We start from the raw sequence: 18121 nt of genomic DNA, 5'->3' as shown, positions 1-18121 counted from the left end.
CGGATAGATGATTATCATTTACACAGCCTATTAATTGCATGACACTAAAAACGTTCTCATTCAACAAATTGAGGGCCTACACATTATGATAGTCAGCTTGGAACCACTGTGCGTGAAACACTCAACTCTAAGCCAATCAAAAGCCAGTATGGGTGTTATAAAAATATAATTACGTTTATCGATATTGCCCGGTAACTGGAGGCGGTTCGAATCATAACTATATATTCCTATAGCTCTGTACTTTGGTTGTCAAACCATGGGCTGTGATGACGTTGCGAAAGAAAGGTATGTATTAATAATTGCTAACCCATAATAATTATTAACAACTGCGTGTGCGCACCCCAGCATGTTGCACGGGTTTTTCCCATGAACTTGTAATTATAATTGCCATTTCCACGCAATAAGAGAATATTTTTTCCTCTGACTCTCCATCGAAGGCAGAACGTTTTCCGTTGGTGTTTTCTATTTTTCATAAAATTCAACAAAGACTGGGAAAATGGCCTCATCAAAACTGTCATCCGAGTTCTCTGAGCTGAAATTTGTGGGTGAAGGGGCCTTCGGCAAGGTCTATCGTGGTAAGGAGAATTCCTCGGGAAAGATCTGCGCTCTGAAGGTTTTAGCAGGATCCATATCAGCTAATCAGAGAGAAATCGACGCGCTTCAGCAAATCCCTGCGCATGAAAACATCGTTAAATATATAAGATTCTTCTTCACTGAAAACCAAGAGTTATGTTTGGTGATGGAGTACTGCAGTGGAGGTACTCTGAATAAATATTTGGTGTCCCATCGTCAACTAGAGCCAAGTCGTGATCTTCGCTTCATGAGGCAAATCGCCTCTGCCGTTGCCTTTCTGCATCGCTTTGGCGTAGCCCATCGTGACTTGAAACCGGATAACATTTTACTCTCTGACAATGGTACCTTGAAAGTTGCTGATTTCGGTTTGGCCAAGATTATTACCGATTCAAAGTGCGGTGGCGATCAGCAAAGTTACTACATGGGCACAAGATGCGGTACTCGTTATTTCATGGCACCAGAAGTGCGCTCGGGCCACTACACCGTCAAATCAGATGTATTTTCCATGGGGGTTATTTTTGCCTGTATTTTGCAACATACAGTGTTTGCACTCGACGATGGGAATAAAGCACTCGCTTTACTATCCCAAATGCCGATCGGAGAAGCTTTATGCCACAACATGGCGACCAAGTTCTTACTTCCAAAGGACCTCAACATCAGCCAAGAAATTCGCTTTTTGGTTGAACAGATGCTAGAGCGCTCTCCGAGCGATCGCCCGGCTGCTGATGGAGTAAAGTCTAAGCTTGGTGGGTAATGGGGGACATTGGAGCCTGGGGTCTTAGGTGAGTAACTATTTAAACACACTATAGGATGAAATATGAGGAAATTATACATACTTGGCAACCCTTACACCGATAATTTAACAGTAGTACATGATCATGTGCTTCACGATCGGTGCTTGGAGGGTGTGGCTAATGGCTTCTTGTGTGGAGTTGAACTCACAGTATGTGCACAACCCCCCTAATCTAGAGCAATCTCCAATTCAATTCGTAGTACACTATAAGCAATGATAATGATAATGATGATACCAATATAAAAAGTGAGTATCAAACAAGGCTGCGATAGGCTTGGGCTTGTGGGGAACCGCCTTAGATACAAAACAAGTTAACAAAGACAAACAAACAAACAAACAAACAAACAAACAAACACAACAAAAACGGACATGATAGAATGACCGCGGGACCGGGCGTGTCCGATGTCGAAAAACAAACCAAATAAGAATCCTAGTATGTGCAAGGGGTAGAGCAAACTATATTGCATAATATGGAGGGTTAATAATTTGCAATGCTTCCATGTTGTTTTCTGGTTTGGTTATTTACAGTAATAATCGACCACTATACTATTGCGAAGAACAGCCATACCGACTCCAAGATTAAACTAGAGAGGAGACTGCGTAGTCAAGATGGCTGATTCCTCAGAGCCCCACAGTCGTGTTGGAGTTTTATTATTTAGCGTATGGCTATTAGAAACTCGGATATAATCATGCTAACTCATTAACAATAACTGTTTAAGGACGTATATTAACTTGTTCTTGTTCACTAAGAACACAACAATCGTTTTTATTAATTGTTTTGCTTAAGTTTATTTAGGATCTATCTTTGTGACATTATGACTGTGTTAAATAATTTGCCACAACTTGCTTGAAATACATCAATTAAAATCTTAATCATTGAAAATAAAATACACCAGTCCAACAAAACAAGAAAAGAAAAAAACTAAATTTATTTACGCCCAATTCACCTGTAGTGCGTTGCATTAATTTGTCACGAAGAAATATTGCTATATGAATCTAGTGTGAATAATATGTTACAGTGGTCCAGTGATTAGACTAAATGACTTGCAATTACAAGGTTGTGGGTTCGAATCCTGACAAGCTAACTGCTGATTTCACACTGACTAGGATAAGTATTGTCAATTGTGTTACTGAATCACAAGTTATTTATTTGTGCAATGATCACAAACGTTAAACATTGTTTGAATGTTAGAGATTGGCTGTTGTCAGTTTTTGTCCCCTTGTGGGCTTTGCCAAGTTCCCTTAAAGGGAAGGTACACGTTTGGTAGTTACTCAAAACAAATATTAACCTAAAAACTGACTTGGTAATGACTCAGGGCATTGGAGAGCTGTTGATAGTATAAAACATTGTAGGAAACAACTCCCTCTGAAGTAACGTAGTTTTCGAGAAAGAGGTAATTTCTCACTAAAATAGTAAAAGACTTCTAGCTAGAAGTCTTTTATTCCTATCTGAAAGCACACAAATTCGTCCAACAAGGGTGTTTTTTCTTTCATGATTTTCTCGCAACTTTGATGACCGATTGAGCCCAAATTTTCACAGGCTTGTTATTTTATGCTTATGATGGGATACACCAAGTGAGAAGACTGGTCTTTGACCATTACCAAACGTGTACCTTCCCTTTAACGGGAATATCATAAACAAACAAACCTCAGATTGTTAGTGTACACAAGAAGTCAACATTGTTCTCGATTTTGCAAAATATTAGTGCGATATAGTCCTAAATTCCAAATTCTAATTATACTGAATAAATTTTCTGGTGAAAAAACGCAGTCATAATAGTTTGTTAGTAGCACTTGTGTATGTTGTAGAATTTGAAATTGTGCATGGTAAAAGCAGAGAGGTTTGCGATAACACCATTCTCGCGAAGACGATCAGAGCATAATGGTCGAAACGTTGAGTCGATAACCACCGGTTCGTTTTAGAACCAACATTACTCAAAAGATACACATGGTGATACCGCGAACCTTTCTTCGTGTATTGTGTAGATTTATTAAATAGTGTAGTAATTCGTAACCTTATTACTATATTTATGCATTTGCAATAAGTAGTAAACCTTTGTTAGAATAGTAAGCACATTTATGTGTTGTTTCATTATTGTCATCTTAGTTAGTTATTCATATATAAAACGTCATTGTAATAATAGTTGATATAGGTTTTCTCGGTCAAATTCGGCAAATGCGCAGTTAATTTCATTCGAATTGAAGCTGTTTTTGCCTCTCCGGTTGTTACTGCGTTTCAGAATTCAGAATTCGGCCATTCAGTTTCGTTTTGAGTCGAGTCAAATTCCTTTAGCACTCTGTATCGTCATTCTTTTTCGTGACACACACGCCTCAAGAAGCATCTGCTTTGATGAATGCTGCTTTGATGAATTGTTAAATTGAATGATTATTTTGTTAAATCGAATGACGCAACATTAATCATAAAACGAAATTGAATGACCCTTTTCAGTATTGCATTCGATTTCACGCAAAATAGAATAGCTTGGTGGTTTATAAATTGGCTGCTCATTTGCCGTTAATAATGTCACAGAAAATGTATCTATCAGAGGTGCATGCATTTTAGTATAGATGAAGCTGTTAATGGTTACTAGCTGCATGTGAAGTAATTTATTCATCTTTATCGGAATATAACACATCATTTGCAATACGTATTAATGTGCAGTATATACATGTTAATATTGGGCAGTATGCTATGTTCATGCACAAATCCAGTGATCAAAGAGAAACATGGCTACCTTAGTAACACACAAGCCTATTCCACAACAGATCAATGAGGCACACGGTTCGTTGATTCCTACTAATAATAAAGTATGCAAATAAAACTCACACCCATGAGCCGCAAATTCTGACTATTCGTGATTAGGGTATAAGCATTGCCGACAAGTTCCTTTTCTTTGTGTCTTTTATAGTTTTCTTATCATTATTGCAAAATAGTATAAGCTGTTGCAAACTGCTTAGCAATCGAAATGACCTAGCCTATGGTATATAAACGCACACACAAAATAGTTAATGGCCTGCTGATATTTCGACCCTAGCAGAGTATTTTTCGAAGGCTTTTAAAAACGAAAGATGTACTCGTTAGAATAATTAGTGAGAAGTAATTCTTGAACTGCGAATCGCAGCTCGGGCTATGATGTTGGGCCAGTTGTAGTCAATTCCACGCAATGGTTCGACCATAGAGCAAGGGTTCTACTGACACCCAGAGAGACTATGGTCAAGTCTAGTTGACTTCAGCCCCCCCCCCCCCCCCCCCACTGTTCTTGCGCAATAATCGACTCACTCTGGGGGGAAAACCCGAATGTATGTAACGTCTATTTTTGGTTTCCGTATGAGACGTTGTGATGAACAGATGTTCTTTGTTCATTGTTATTTAAAGGCAGTGGACACTATTGGTAATTACTCAAAATAATTATTGGCATAAAACCTTACTTGGTAACGAGTAATGGGGAGAGGTTGATAGTATAAAACATTGTGAGAAACGGCTCCCTCTGAAGTGACGTAGTTTTCGAGAAAGAAGTAATTTTCCACGAATTTGATTTCGAGACCTTGTTAATATTGTTAGAAACAGTATCGCTATCTATTTTTGTTTTTGCGTTTATTGCTTTAATAGTTTTCCAACCGCGGTTGACCAAAAAAAAAAAACGAGCTGATGTGATGTTGCAATAGCTAGTTGCGTGCTTGTGGGTTTTTCCTCCCATTTCAACATCACGTGCGGGAAATACCTCGTTATCGTAAATAAAAACAAGGTTGATGGGCTGTTGGCGTATTTTTTTCCCAGGACAGATGAGGCCACTCACCATATGGGCGCATGCTAAGTGGCCTCATCTGTCCTGGTGGGGATCTGTCCTGGGGAAAAAAAATACGCGGGCTGCGTCATGTGAATTAGATTTGATGACAAGTCGTTAGGCGCTGCCTATTTGTCTGCCGTTCATGCAACAGTCACAGTGCGATTATACACATGCAACAGTCGTAGGTAGCGCGTGGGCAGCTCTTGACTCACACACACATACTGGGATCGAGGGTGTGTGTATCGTCCCCGTAGCTACACCGCTCTGTAACTACACACCGCGCTTAACAATTACCGTCTTGACTTCAAGACTACATGTGAATAGACCATGCCAATTAGAGTAACGTTAGAACTTCCTCGTCGCATAATGGACACAATACACCAAGGATATCACACAACAGTCACTGGTGTTTTTAAGGATCCTGGTCTGACATACGTATTTTTATTTTGTTCAAGGTACGTCCCGCACTTGAATTGCTTCAACAACAGAAATCCATCACAGCCAAAAACAATAACCAAACAAAGAGCACTTATTATGAAATCGAGCCGATGAGTCAAGTTTCATTAGCAATAACTAGTAACTCTCTTTAAACAAACAAAAGAAAATGTTCTTCCGTGTTGCTGCCGCATAACGCCCGCTCGTTGTTAAGGAGTATTTATCATATTCATTTTATCATCATAACGTTATAACATGAAAACAAAACAACACCAAACACAATGTCCAAATTCATCCCTGTAGTAGTCGTACCACTACACGATGGTGGTTCTGTATGTGGGCGTGTCGGTAGGTTCGTAGGGGGGTGTTCTGACGTCAGCATATCCTTGTAGTTATCCCTGGAGCCATTGTTTGGAGCTGGCACGATGCCAAGTATCTCACACATCAACGGGTATATATTCACCTGGGGAGCGGGGAAATAAAATCAACGACAGGTTGAGCTGCCGAAATTGGCATAATATACCTCTATCACACTGCCACCAGTACTAGTCTTGTTTCCTGTATCCAATTACAGTAATTGAATGCTGTAAAAAGAAAGGAACCAGACTATTTCCCCTTCCAGCCTCGGTTTGGTTACATTGATTTGAATGGGAGAATATCAAGATGGCCGCACCATGATAAGTTTTTGCAGGTTGCTTCCAAGCTAGCTAGCTGCCAAGTTGTCGACAAACACAAATCCTTATAAGGTGCTAATTCATTGGGTCTCAGAATTCATCACTGCTGTAACATAATCTTTCTAAAAGTTTGTATAATTATACTCAGCGCCTTGGGTACCTTGTTTTGGTAGTTACGTGCGCTATATAAGACTTCGATATTAATAATAATGAGTAGGGTAGATGGCCTTAGCTTTCGATCCAAACCGAACCTTCTTCAGAGGCATAAAACAACTACAAACAATTACATATCATTTAAAGGAAAAGAGAGGGGGGGGGGAGATTAAGGGAAGGATCCAGAAAGAAGCGGGACAATTATAGCCAATTAAAGTTTCTATTTCAGAAACAATTGGTGGCTATGAACCAATAGGAGTAAATAGGTGATGACAAATGATTACTTCGATATATTAATATTATTATTATTATTAGCACTAGTTTGATATAACATTACCGATTCGAAGTGTTTGGCCAGGTATCGTTTCTTGAAACTGGGTCCCAGGGCGTAGAATAAAGACTTCATCGTCATCTCCTCATTGTCGAAACCATGGTCAGCAATCGCAGCTATTGTTGCGAACCTTTTCTGTTTGTAAGTATAAAACAAACAACATTATTAGCATTTAATATCAGGTTTTAGTAAAGTTTAAACATTAAATGAGCAGTGGTGTAATTGGTGGGGATGTGGTCCATTGGGGGAACGTGCCCCCTTGACTTCCTTGGCCCCGCCCCGTTTGGAATCTGGAATTTGAGATTGAAAATTTGAGATTGAAAATAACGTGAAAGTAAACTGATAAATCTTATGCTTTTAAAAATGTGATAATTTCAATATTTTAAAAGCTATTGCGTATGCAGTTGATGTATTTGTTGTTTACATTCAAGTCAGATTATCTGTTATTCAAATAAAAAATTTCATAACAGGAGTCCTAAAAAGTGTTTTTATAAAGGATATAAGGTAAACGGAAACTTGGTAATAAGTGCCCTAGGAAAAAAAAAAGTGTATCCTTCTGCCGCCCCTTCAATTTTCCCCTAGTTTATCAGCTTCTAGAAAATCCACCGCGGTTTACTCCTTTTTGGTCCGAAGATATGATACGGAGAGAAGTAACTGTTAGCCTTCCTATAATTCCACGTACAGTAACCGCCTGCGTTGGGCATGACAACACCGTCCCTTTAAAGTGTTGTGCATTAGAGATGCTAACAAGTCAACTGATTTAAAACATCTTAATCTACAGTCTACAACAAGTTTGCACTCTCCTACCGTTAGGCAAGTCCATGTTGGATCCACATAGCCAATTATTGGAAGGTTTCTTGGATTGTTGGCATAGTGCAACCTCTCTGGAAAGTCTTCTTTCTTATAAACATACAATGCAGGATGAGCATTCTTCAATCCGTTATAAATCTGCAGTGTAAATCGAAAGTCAAAGACACATTACATAATTATATCGTTGCGGTACCCGCTGCCAAAACATAGGATTCGAACTGCCTCTAGCTACCGGGCAATCCCGGTAGTCTAGTTGGTAAGACACTGCTCTAGAATTGCATGGGTCGTCGTGGGTTCGAATCCCACCCGTCAGTAAATATGCCTGTGATATTTTTCACAGGACTCGGAAAAGTACTGAGTATACAGTGCTAAAACAAATCGGTGTATGGGTATAAAAAACATTAATATTACAGAATTGGTAAGTACAAAACTCGTCTATAAGATCACAGACTTACAAACAACTTACACGGTCTATTGATTATGATAGTATAAATCACCCGTTGACGTATTTATATCTGAAATGTCATACTTGATGAGAAATAGATCAAATTAATTTCCCGTTTATCGCTCAGCGAGCGGTTTGTTAAGTATGCGTTGTCTGGACCGAAATGACTTTAACAATAATCGCTGTCGCAGCTATCTCAACACACAGCTTTGAACGTACCTCATCAAGGGCGCCATCTATCGGTTTAATCTGAAATACTGGCCCTCTGTTAGCGAAGATGAATTCCACCTTGGTCTCATTGATGTAGTCGTACAAGTAGATGGTCTTCTTAAACGGCATCTTCGCCATCCCATGATCGCTAGTCAGGATTAAGTTCAGCGTATCCTTGACGTCATCTCTCTTCATTTTGTCCTTCAAGATGTAAGCTATCAAGTCATTGACGTCATCCACGATGCTCTCTGTGTATGCACTGAAGCCCGTGAAGTGAAGAGCATTGTCAATAACCTCAAGGTGGAATAAGACAACATCCAAGTCATCTTCCCCGTAAAGCCAGTCAAAGATGGCGTCCACCCTGTCCGTAAGATTCTTATACTGTTCCCTAGACTCCGTGGAGGACACCTGCCAGCGGGTAGGTTGCTGGCCGCCAATTGGAACCTGCCCCCCTGGGTACATAAATGTGCCTGCTTTGAGCCCTTGCGACTCGGCCGTGATCCAGATTGGTTCCCCACCTCCGTTAAACCACTCGGTGTTGTTAAGACCCTCCAGGTAACCAGGGTCAATCTCTTTGGTTTCTGGGTCGAAAGCTTGGTTGTGCATAACACCGTGGCTCTCAACGTACAAACCTGTTGGGAGTTTTAGTAACACGAATATTATCTCACTTTAACGTTTAAAATCATTTTCTATCAGTGCGTTCGTAAGCTTCCCTGGGTCGACCCCGCGGTGCTCACTCGGGTGAGCCCCTGACGAGGGCTAATCGAACGATCACTCGTGATGCACCTCGGACCAGCCCCAAGTGACACACTCCACTGGGGGCTGACCCGGGTGAGCCCCTGGAATGACGCCAAAGCTATTCGACTAACCGGGGGAAGTAAACCAGGGTCGACCAAGGAAAGCTAATCAAACGCACCCTTGTATATTTTGTTGAGGTTGAAGAAAGAACTATTTACTGGAGCGGGACATTCTAGCAATAAATAACTACCAAAAACCGTCAATGCCTTCAAGTTACCCATACGAACCTGTAGCTATGGACATCATGCTTGGTGAAGACACGGTGATAAAGACAGGATCGGTCCATTCTGCTCTGACGCCATTTTCTTGAATGATATCAAGAGATGGGATGTCAAATCCTAATCTATCCCATCGTAGACCGTCGACTAGCATAAGCAAAACCTTCTCCTAAATAGATGTACAAAAACACCAAACTCAAAAATGCTGACCTTTGTATGTGACAAGTATAAAACATGCCCCTTTATTTTTTGGTTTAATCAACTTTTTAGTCAGTTCCTTTAACATCCTTTTTGGTAAATCGAGCGCCCTCCACGTCAGGTTTCGGGTGCTCCCATTCTATGAAGACATCAAACAAGCTTCGTCACTGTCTTCACATTTTACAGACCATGGTCGTTGACAATACGACAACACTAAATACTATTTGATAATGCTGAAGCTGTCACGGCAATGGGGGCGCATTTGACTTGTTGTATATCGCAAAAAATTAATACTCGGTACGCGCACAATAGACGTGGAATGAGGTGCATCCTGGTCTAGCTAGCTATCAAATTTGATCACTAGCTAGACCAGCATGCACCTCATTCGACAGTTTGCGCTTGCGTAATGGTATTTGCGAAAAGGTATATTACCAGTATGGTTCAAGTTATGAATCCAGCTCGTTGTTTGGAAAGTATCCCCTGTCTACATCTCATTTATAATAGTTTCATGCACAACGAACACAAATAGAACAACCATAATATGGTGATGGTGCAGCATTTGTCACGCATTGCGAAACCCACGTCTAGGAATTGGGCTATTGAGGGCGAGTGAGAAGTATTTTGGTTGGATTGTTCGTTTATTCAAAGATCACCAAAATGTTACAGATGTGAAAATGATGAGCAATACTTACTTTAGCAGTCACTAAAGAGAAGATGGTTATCACTAGACCAAACCAAGCCAGACGATACATCATTGTATTAAAACGTTGTTCTCAAATTAATGGGGAACAGTTTGGTGGCCCCGGTGCCGATTTTGACGAAACTAATCTTATCAATAATCTTCGATTATCTTGATATATAAATAGTCATTACAAGCTGGCGATATACTAGACTTGCGGACAAGTCGTTAGTGGCGTGATAGCGAGGCTGCTCAACTACCCGACTAATACTTTACACAATCGCGAAAGCAGTAGTCTCTCGCATCTCGCAAGAACATCGCCAGTAACGCGAGAATCACGGAACGCTATCATCCCGACAAGCATTTAACGACTTGTCCACAGTCTAGCGATATGCTGCGACAGATAACTCTTAACAACACAGGATAATTTCAAGGCAAATAATATTAAAGGTCGGACGAGTTTATGGTGCCGTGTTGACATTAATCACTGTTATAATAACACAAAAAACTATCAAGAAACGTATTGCTCCGTTCGTCAAAATAGTGGTTCGCTATTGGTTAGAGACAAAGGTCAAAGGTCATAGAGACAACGGTCAAACTCCTGGTTATTTTAGTCAAACGCAAGACATCGTTCTCTTTGTTATTTCAGTCTGTGTATTTTAATATGTTTGCACATTGCCTGGATATAGGCTATAAAAATAAAACAACAAAAACCCTACTCCAAAGTCGCTGTGAGAGGGCAATAAACTTCTTTAGATAAAACAAAATAAAACTACTCCATTATCACATAATCGTTGATTCACGAAACATTGATACGATACAGCCTGAATAGTTCGACCGAAGTTTGAACGGCAAAGGACACCTTTTGTAATTGTCAAAGACCAGTATTCTCATCTGGTGTATTCCAACAGTATGCATAAAAGAACACTGTAAAAATGTTGACTCAATCAAGAGAATAATGGAGGAAAAAACATCGTTGTCGCGAAAATTGTGTGCTTTCAATTCAGACGGCTTTAATTCGAGACCTAGTGCTCAGCCGAGGTCACGAATTCAATTCAAATATTACTTTATTTATCTTAAAAACTACGTAACGTTACTTCAAAGGGAGCCGTTTCTTACACAAATTTATACTATCAACAGCTCCCCATTCTCGTTACCTAGTAAGTTTCAATTGTTATGCTAACCATTATTTTGCTTACCAATAGTGTCCAGTATCTTAGGTAATAAAATGGTAAGGTATGAACACGTGCGGGCGGTGCATAAAGCTGTCAGTGACTGAACGAACGTGGTGCGGTCACAAGAGGGGGTTATAGTATAGTGTGATGTCATGTAAAAATTGATTTTAACTTCTTGGAAGATGGTTCCATTAAATTGGCACGTCATGCTTACTCAGATAACGTCAGCTCAGCGCGCGCCATTAGGTCATTTGCAATTTCATAATTATTCGTAGCTGCGATCGCTAGGCCCTAGCGGCCACCAGTGGCCAGTCTATCCAGGACCGCTGGATGGGATGGGCTGGGGCAGAATTCTTGACCAGGAAGTACGTCATGCGTGCAGTGCATGGAAATAATGGGTGCGTTCGTTTAGCTTTCCTCGGTCTACCCCGGTGTGTGGCGGTTTGTTTTTTCCCAGGACGAGTGTGTGCAGATAATTACCCACGATCGTCCTGGTAAAAAAAAAAACGCCACGCACCGGGGTCGACCCAGGGGAGCTAAACGAACGCACCCAATATGGTGTAGTGTGAGTGTGTTGCATGATGGGATTGCGCGTTAACCAATAATCGTGCTTGATACGTTTGCCCATCCCAGGACGAGCGAAATTCCTGTAGACCTATACATTTTAAACAAACAAATCATAACAACAAATAAATGTCCTTTTAAACCAGATAAGCCAGCCCCTCCTAAGCTAATAAATTCACGAAGCTTTATCTACAACAATAATTTTCTACAACAAAGTCACTAATTACACCCATTTAAAAAAAGTAGGCCTACCCCAAAAATACCGAACAAACTCAACGATCAATAAGACACGACTTAAGTGAGTAAGGATCCGTTCTCATGATGCCATGTTCATCTACACATCACAAGTTGCCAAAAATCATCAAATATCCCTCTACAAAAACCTCGTGCAAACAAAGAAGTGTTTTTTTAATGACACTGGACAACTTTGTTAATTGTTAAAGACCAGTCTTCTCACTTAGTGTGTCTCAACAAATGCATAAAATAACAATCCTGTGAAAATTTGAACTCAATTGGTCGTCGAAGTTGCGAGATATTAATGGAGGAAAAAACACCCTCTTGTCATCACACGAACTTCAACGAAGTTGTGTGCTTTCAGATGCTTGATGGGACCTCAAATTCTAATTCTGAGGTCTCGAAATCAAATTCAAATATCTTAGTGGAAAGTTACTTCGTTCTCGAAAACTGCGTTACTAAAGTGCAAGATTCATGTTGCGTCAGATATTTAACGGTTAAAGATGATTAATGCAGTACTGATGCACATCAGCATGGCATAACCCATATGTTGGATGCTCGATGCATGGCTGCCATCACTCAGCATGTCTTCATAGTTTGCCCGTGAACCATTATTAGGGACCTGGTTCAGACCAAGAAGCTCGCACATCAAAGGGTAGATATTAACCTGCAGATGAGTAAGGAACCAGAGAAAGAGTAAGTTACAACATCGTTAACATACATGGGCAGTGCCCCGTTTAGTCGTTACCGTGCATTGTCGAAATCGCAAAGCAGACAAGGCTCCACCTAGACTTGACCCAAGTCCCCACCTAGACTTGACTCAAGTCCCCACCTAGACTTGACTCAAGTCCCAATCCCGTGCCAATCTCAGAAAACTATTACTTTGTGATGCTCTGCATTTCCAAACCTGTTCCGCATTCTCGGGACCACCTTCCGCACGAGAACGGCACTTGAATCAAGTCTAGGCTCCACCCCACCCCAAACCCCTCCCCTCTCTCTATTTGCTTTTTCTTTTTAATGATAATAACAGTGCATGGCTTCTTAGCGCTCATACCCTTCACTCAGTGACGCTCAATGCGCTTCATCATTCAGTAAAGTTATAAAGTTAAAGCAAATAATAAATAAACAACTAAAAGTTAACTATGTACAAGAGAAGAGTGAGGCTGTTGGAGTAAACCGAGGCTTGTAGAAAACGGCTACAGACAAACAAACAAAACAGTGAATCACGATACAAAGACAAAACGGACAAGACGAACGATGACATTACAAAATGCTGACGACAAAATACAAAGAATAAAATACCTGAAGACGACAAAAGTAAATCGATAAGTAGTGAAGGAGAGAGGCATTGTGAATAATCCTTACCGACTCCATGTGTTCACTATTGAAACCCTTCTTGAAGCTTGGACCCTGGGCGTAGAAGATAGACCTCATCTCGGGGGCTTGGTTGTCGTAGCCGTGGTCAGATGCCAGGAAAAAACTTTTGCTTGTAAAGTTCTGAAACAAAAATTAATAAAAAAAAACCATCTCTAATGACATTAATTATGAATAATTTATTCATTCATTCACTATAACCTTTCGGAAACTGCCCTGGGGTGGATTTCACAAAGGTAGTCCTAACTTAGGATTAGTCCTATAGGCAATGCTAAGAGATATGACCAGTCCTAAGTTAGGATGAGTTACTGGTCCTAACTTAGGACCAGTCCTATTTCTAGTCTTAGCATTGCCTAGGACTAGTCCTAAGTTAGGACTACCTTTGTGAAATCCACCCCTGGTCTGTCAAAGACGGCGGTCTATGACGTCATTATGCAATCTATAGTTGTTGGATGCACCGACAACAATACACTTTTCATCGGTCTGTCTTCGACTGCCAAAGCCGACAAGTCAGACCTGACATTAGTTGATGTACTTACAGAAAACAACACCCAGTTGGAGTCCACGTAGCCTAAAATCTTCATGATTCTATCACTGTTTGCGTAATGAAAGCGCTCCGGAAACTCCTCTTTCTTGTACACGTTCATCTGTGGATGTGCGTTCACCAAAGCGTTGTAAATCTGTGGGAAATAATGATAAACAACTCATTACTTTGAAGTATCGGACTGTGGCTGTGGATACACTGGTAAGCGCTATCGTTGGTGGACACTTGAAGTTTAAACAACCTGTGTCGACTTCACAAAGATAGTTCTACTATAACTCAAGACTATTCCTATGATTCTTTTGGAGTTATTAACAACCCAAGGCTAGTCCTAGCTTAGTATGAGTAAACTCGTGTTAACTTGAGATAGACTGGCTCAAATCGTGTATATAAAGTGCTGTATCGGGCAATATGTTTATGCATTAAGTGTAATCCCGTTTTATCAAGGAAGAAAGTTCGTGCTTAGCAATTTTTTGTGCTTAGCAGTTCAATGAAATTGGGCCCTGGGGCCAATTTCATAGAGCTGCTTAAGCAAAAAAAAATGCTTAAGCACGAAAATAGCTCGCTTGTTTAACACATGTTACTGGCAAAAATTTCATCCCATATACATTGCTTGTGACTGGTATTTAGCTGTTGTTTACTTAGCATAACAATTGAGTGGAGTCTTAGCCGGTAATCTGATTTTACTAAGCAAGGATTTTTTTGCTTAAGCAAAATTTTGTGCTTAAGCAGCTCTATGAAATTGGGCCCTGATCTTAAACCTACCGTGTCAAGTTTTCCTTCCATCGGTTCAATCTGAAAAGTATTTCCATAATCAAGAAGGCCCATTTTAATATCGGCCTCATCGATGTAATCAAACAGCTCTATGTATCGTCGCTGATCAATATTCACGTGACCATGATCGCTCGTCACGATGACGTCAAGGGTATCATCCAATCCCAGCTCTTTCCTTTTTTCGAAGAGATACGTCACAGCATCGTCGGCTGCTTTGATTGCGTCAATCGAGTCTTGGTGACCGATCCCACTGCCATGCAACGCGCTATCCGGTTGGCCAGAATAGACGATCACCAAGTCAAAGTCGTCGTTTTTCAACCAATCAAAGCCCATGTCTATCAAGCCAGTGAGGGGATAGTCACCGAGCTGCTGCCAGGGCACGCCGGGTGAATTCTTAGTTGGGCTGATTCCTTGAATGGCCACGTTTCCGCCTGGGTACTGGACGGTGCCTGCCTTTAGACCCTGTTTAATTGCCGTTACCCATATAGGCTCCACTCCAGGCGTATTGAACCAATCTGTATAATTTAATGTCTCATAGAATGTCTTAGCCTTGTATCCAGTCGTCAGGTTGTAGTACTTGTTGAAGGTGATACCATGGCTTTCTGGGTACAATCCTAGACAGAAAAAAAAAATCAAAATTAGTAGGAGTTTGATTTTAAAGTTAACAAATACAACAACTGTTTTATAAAAACCTTTGCACATTTTCTGGAATTTGTGTCATTTTGGTAAAATTGTCGAAGTTGCAAGAGAAAAATGAAGCGAAAAACACCGTAGTTGCACAACAATTAATGTGTATAAGTTCATATGCCTAAGTAATAAATGGCTTCAGGCCTGAAGTAGGACTATTGACGTTTGAGCGAGTTTCTCAAATACTACGTTTCTTCACAGTGAGCCGTTTCTCACACTGTTTTAAAGAATCAACAGCTCTCCTTGTTTTGCCAAGTAAGTTTGTATGCTATAACAATTGTTTTGAGTATAATAACCAATAGTGTCCACAGTGTCTTTAAGGTAATTACACTTAAAACCAAGTCGCAACCTCGCACCTGTGGCAATGGTGTACATACACGGCATAGATAGGGTGATGTAAGCAGGCTCCAACCAATCAGCTTTCACACCATTCTTCTCCATGGATCTTAAACCCGGAAGTTCCTCCCCGAAGAGGTCAGCGCGCATGCCATCTAAGAGAAGTAGCATGACCTTGTGCCTCGAGTTGGAGTCCTTAGAGACACAATTAACTTACATTAAAACTTATACTAAAATAGGCAGTTTTGGCAAATGACATGTTCTTGTTTATTTCAATGCTGCCACATAACAAAAAAAATACAAAGAATGTGTAAAAGTCAACTTTAAACAATGAAAACATCTAGACAACAGCTCCCCCCCCCCCCCGGCGACACAGACAAGATAGGAAAAGACAACACACAATCAATGCCGTTTATAAAATAATAGAAAATTAGCATGGAATTAACAAGTAATCTGACCGTTGTGTCTTCTGCATGCTCAGCTGCGACAAGACCCAGAATCACAACGGCTCCCAGGAGTAAAATTGACGTTTTCTTCATTTCCATCTTGAAAAAAAAAAATCTGTGGGGAATGAATGCGTCACAGCTATAATAATAGAAATCAAGTTATGATATGAAGGGCCAAACCGAAACGTCACATAATTCACATTATAGTTATTTCCCGGGAAAATCCCGGGAACTTTTGGTCGATCTTTTCACATTACAGACAAAAAAAAAGTGAGACGACCGTGCATTCATGGGAAATAGTACTCCCGGGAGTTACCAAATTGGGATAGCTTATAATAATGAGAACCGTTGCTGAGGTGACGGTAGGTTTAAAACCTCCCAGGATTTTCCCGGGAGTTTCTTTTTTGGGAAATGGCTCTGAAGTGTGAAAAGGGCTAAAGTGACATTGTAACAATATGAACCTAGTGTACTTTTAGCTTGGGAAAATTATGCCATTCAAAGAATGAACTGCCTATAAAGATCGGTAGCATCGATGCGAATCAATGCAGAATACCAGTGTTCGACTATCATTATACCGTCACACAGGAGTCGGTGCTGCCAGAGGGATGAAGACGAATAATGTAACAGCATTACAACGACCTTGACCTTTTTTCAAACGCACCAAGCCCAGTAAAAACGCAAAATAAACCCTGTAAGTTATTTGTAAATCTGTGAACTTTTTTTTCTGTTCCGAAAGTGTCAAATGGCTTTAACAGTTATACCAAGACCCAATATAAATTGTGACATTGATGAAGGTCAGTTAAATTTTAAAGTGGTCAATTTGAGACATGCAAAACCAGACACACCCAATGTTCATTACTAACTTGATACGATAACATCGTTTGGTAATCAAAGGCAATACACTCTTATATATACACGGTGGCACGATTCGATTTCGTACATGAAATGACACCGTCGGTGATTTCAAATTCACCTATCACTCGTCAAAACGACTCCAACTTACACAAACGACTTTCTAAATGGCATGTTGATCACCCAATAAGTTTAAATTATCTTTCGAAAATCAAAAGGAAATGTTTCGACTCACCAAGTCAGACTTTCAAAGTAGACGAAGCCGCTCGTCCGTCCCTCTCTATTGGTGTGTGTTTTTCAAAGCTGCAATGGAGGCAACTAATATAGCGTCACAGGTTATGTCTTTTTAGATTGATTTGGCGCAATACAAATGCCTATTATGTATTCATGCGCCCCAGTTTCCAGTGAAAGCGGGTTCGGCCTTGGTATTGATCACTCGTGCATGTATTCTGCAAGGTCGCAAGAACGATCAAAGTGACATTGATATAAACAAAAGTACGAGGAATAATTTCCGTCAAAGAATCGATTATAACATTCAAGCAATAGATTGATTTTAGCTCGTTATATATCTTTATCGTGGTGCGGCCATCTTGATTTTCACCCATTCAAATCAATGTTACCAAAGCGAGGCTTGAAGGAGAAATAGTCTGGTTCTTCTTTTTTCAATGAAGTTTAGCATTCATGACCAAGACGATGGGAGCATGATAAATGTCTATGTCATATGCCAGACTGACCTTTTTATCTTTAATCTACAATAGTCTTCAACAACAAAAAGATGGCAAGCCAGCCACCCTTGTAGATTTGTTTTTTAACGCAAACATTATCAGCAACTTAAACATGTCATTGGTCTGACGTCACCATGAAGTATGTGACACAATGGTCGACGATTGAGTGGTGGAATATGGTACTGTTGCAAAAGACCACACATTGTCATTAGGCATTGCAATCATCGGAGATCAAGTGGACCTTAAAAATACACCAAGCGCGACTTAAACCTATACAACTTTCTGTGCCATCCAATGAATGTCAACTC

General features: G+C 40.3%; 3 protein-coding genes across 4 annotated transcripts; 1 reads left to right on the top strand and 2 right to left on the bottom strand.

The window, feature by feature from the left end:
• The first annotated feature begins 360 nt into the window (after positions 1 to 360).
• LOC139952398 (serine/threonine-protein kinase pdik1l-B-like) lies at positions 361 to 4534 on the top strand. The gene is made up of 2 exons (XM_071951513.1): positions 361 to 1355; positions 1895 to 4534. Exon 1 carries the CDS (start codon positions 497 to 499, stop codon positions 1325 to 1327), a length of 831 nt encoding a protein of 276 aa, XP_071807614.1. The 5' UTR covers positions 361 to 496; the 3' UTR covers positions 1328 to 1355; positions 1895 to 4534.
• Positions 4535 to 4628: 94 nt separating this feature from the next.
• On the bottom strand, positions 4629 to 10661 carry LOC139952605 (ectonucleotide pyrophosphatase/phosphodiesterase family member 7-like). The gene is made up of 6 exons (XM_071951793.1): positions 10119 to 10661; positions 9238 to 9397; positions 8222 to 8844; positions 7555 to 7695; positions 6754 to 6882; positions 4629 to 6052 (listed from the first exon to the last, which is right to left on the bottom strand). Exons 1-6 carry the CDS (start codon positions 10179 to 10181, stop codon positions 5819 to 5821), a joined length of 1350 nt encoding a protein of 449 aa, XP_071807894.1. The 5' UTR covers positions 10182 to 10661; the 3' UTR covers positions 4629 to 5818.
• A 96-nt stretch (positions 10662 to 10757) lies between these two features.
• Positions 10758 to 17424, bottom strand: LOC139952606 (ectonucleotide pyrophosphatase/phosphodiesterase family member 7-like). Of its 2 annotated transcripts, none has more exons than XM_071951794.1 (7): positions 17324 to 17424; positions 16249 to 16351; positions 15811 to 15985; positions 14759 to 15381; positions 13992 to 14132; positions 13444 to 13575; positions 10758 to 12745 (listed from the first exon to the last, which is right to left on the bottom strand). In XM_071951794.1, exons 2-7 carry the CDS (start codon positions 16333 to 16335, stop codon positions 12569 to 12571), a joined length of 1335 nt encoding a protein of 444 aa, XP_071807895.1. In that variant the 5' UTR covers positions 16336 to 16351; positions 17324 to 17424; the 3' UTR covers positions 10758 to 12568. The 2 variants fall into 2 exon arrangements, with proteins under 2 accessions (XP_071807895.1, XP_071807896.1); XM_071951795.1 differs by having other exon boundaries at positions 16249 to 16335; positions 17324 to 17371.
• Positions 17425 to 18121: the final 697 nt, after the last annotated feature.

The sequence above is a fragment of the Asterias amurensis genome, chromosome 20, assembly GCF_032118995.1.
Source record: "Asterias amurensis chromosome 20, ASM3211899v1".
Classification (NCBI taxonomy): Eukaryota; Metazoa; Echinodermata; class Asteroidea; order Forcipulatida; family Asteriidae; genus Asterias; species Asterias amurensis.
Note: the sequence above shows the minus strand (reverse complement) of the source record. Positions and strands in the feature narration are given on the sequence as shown.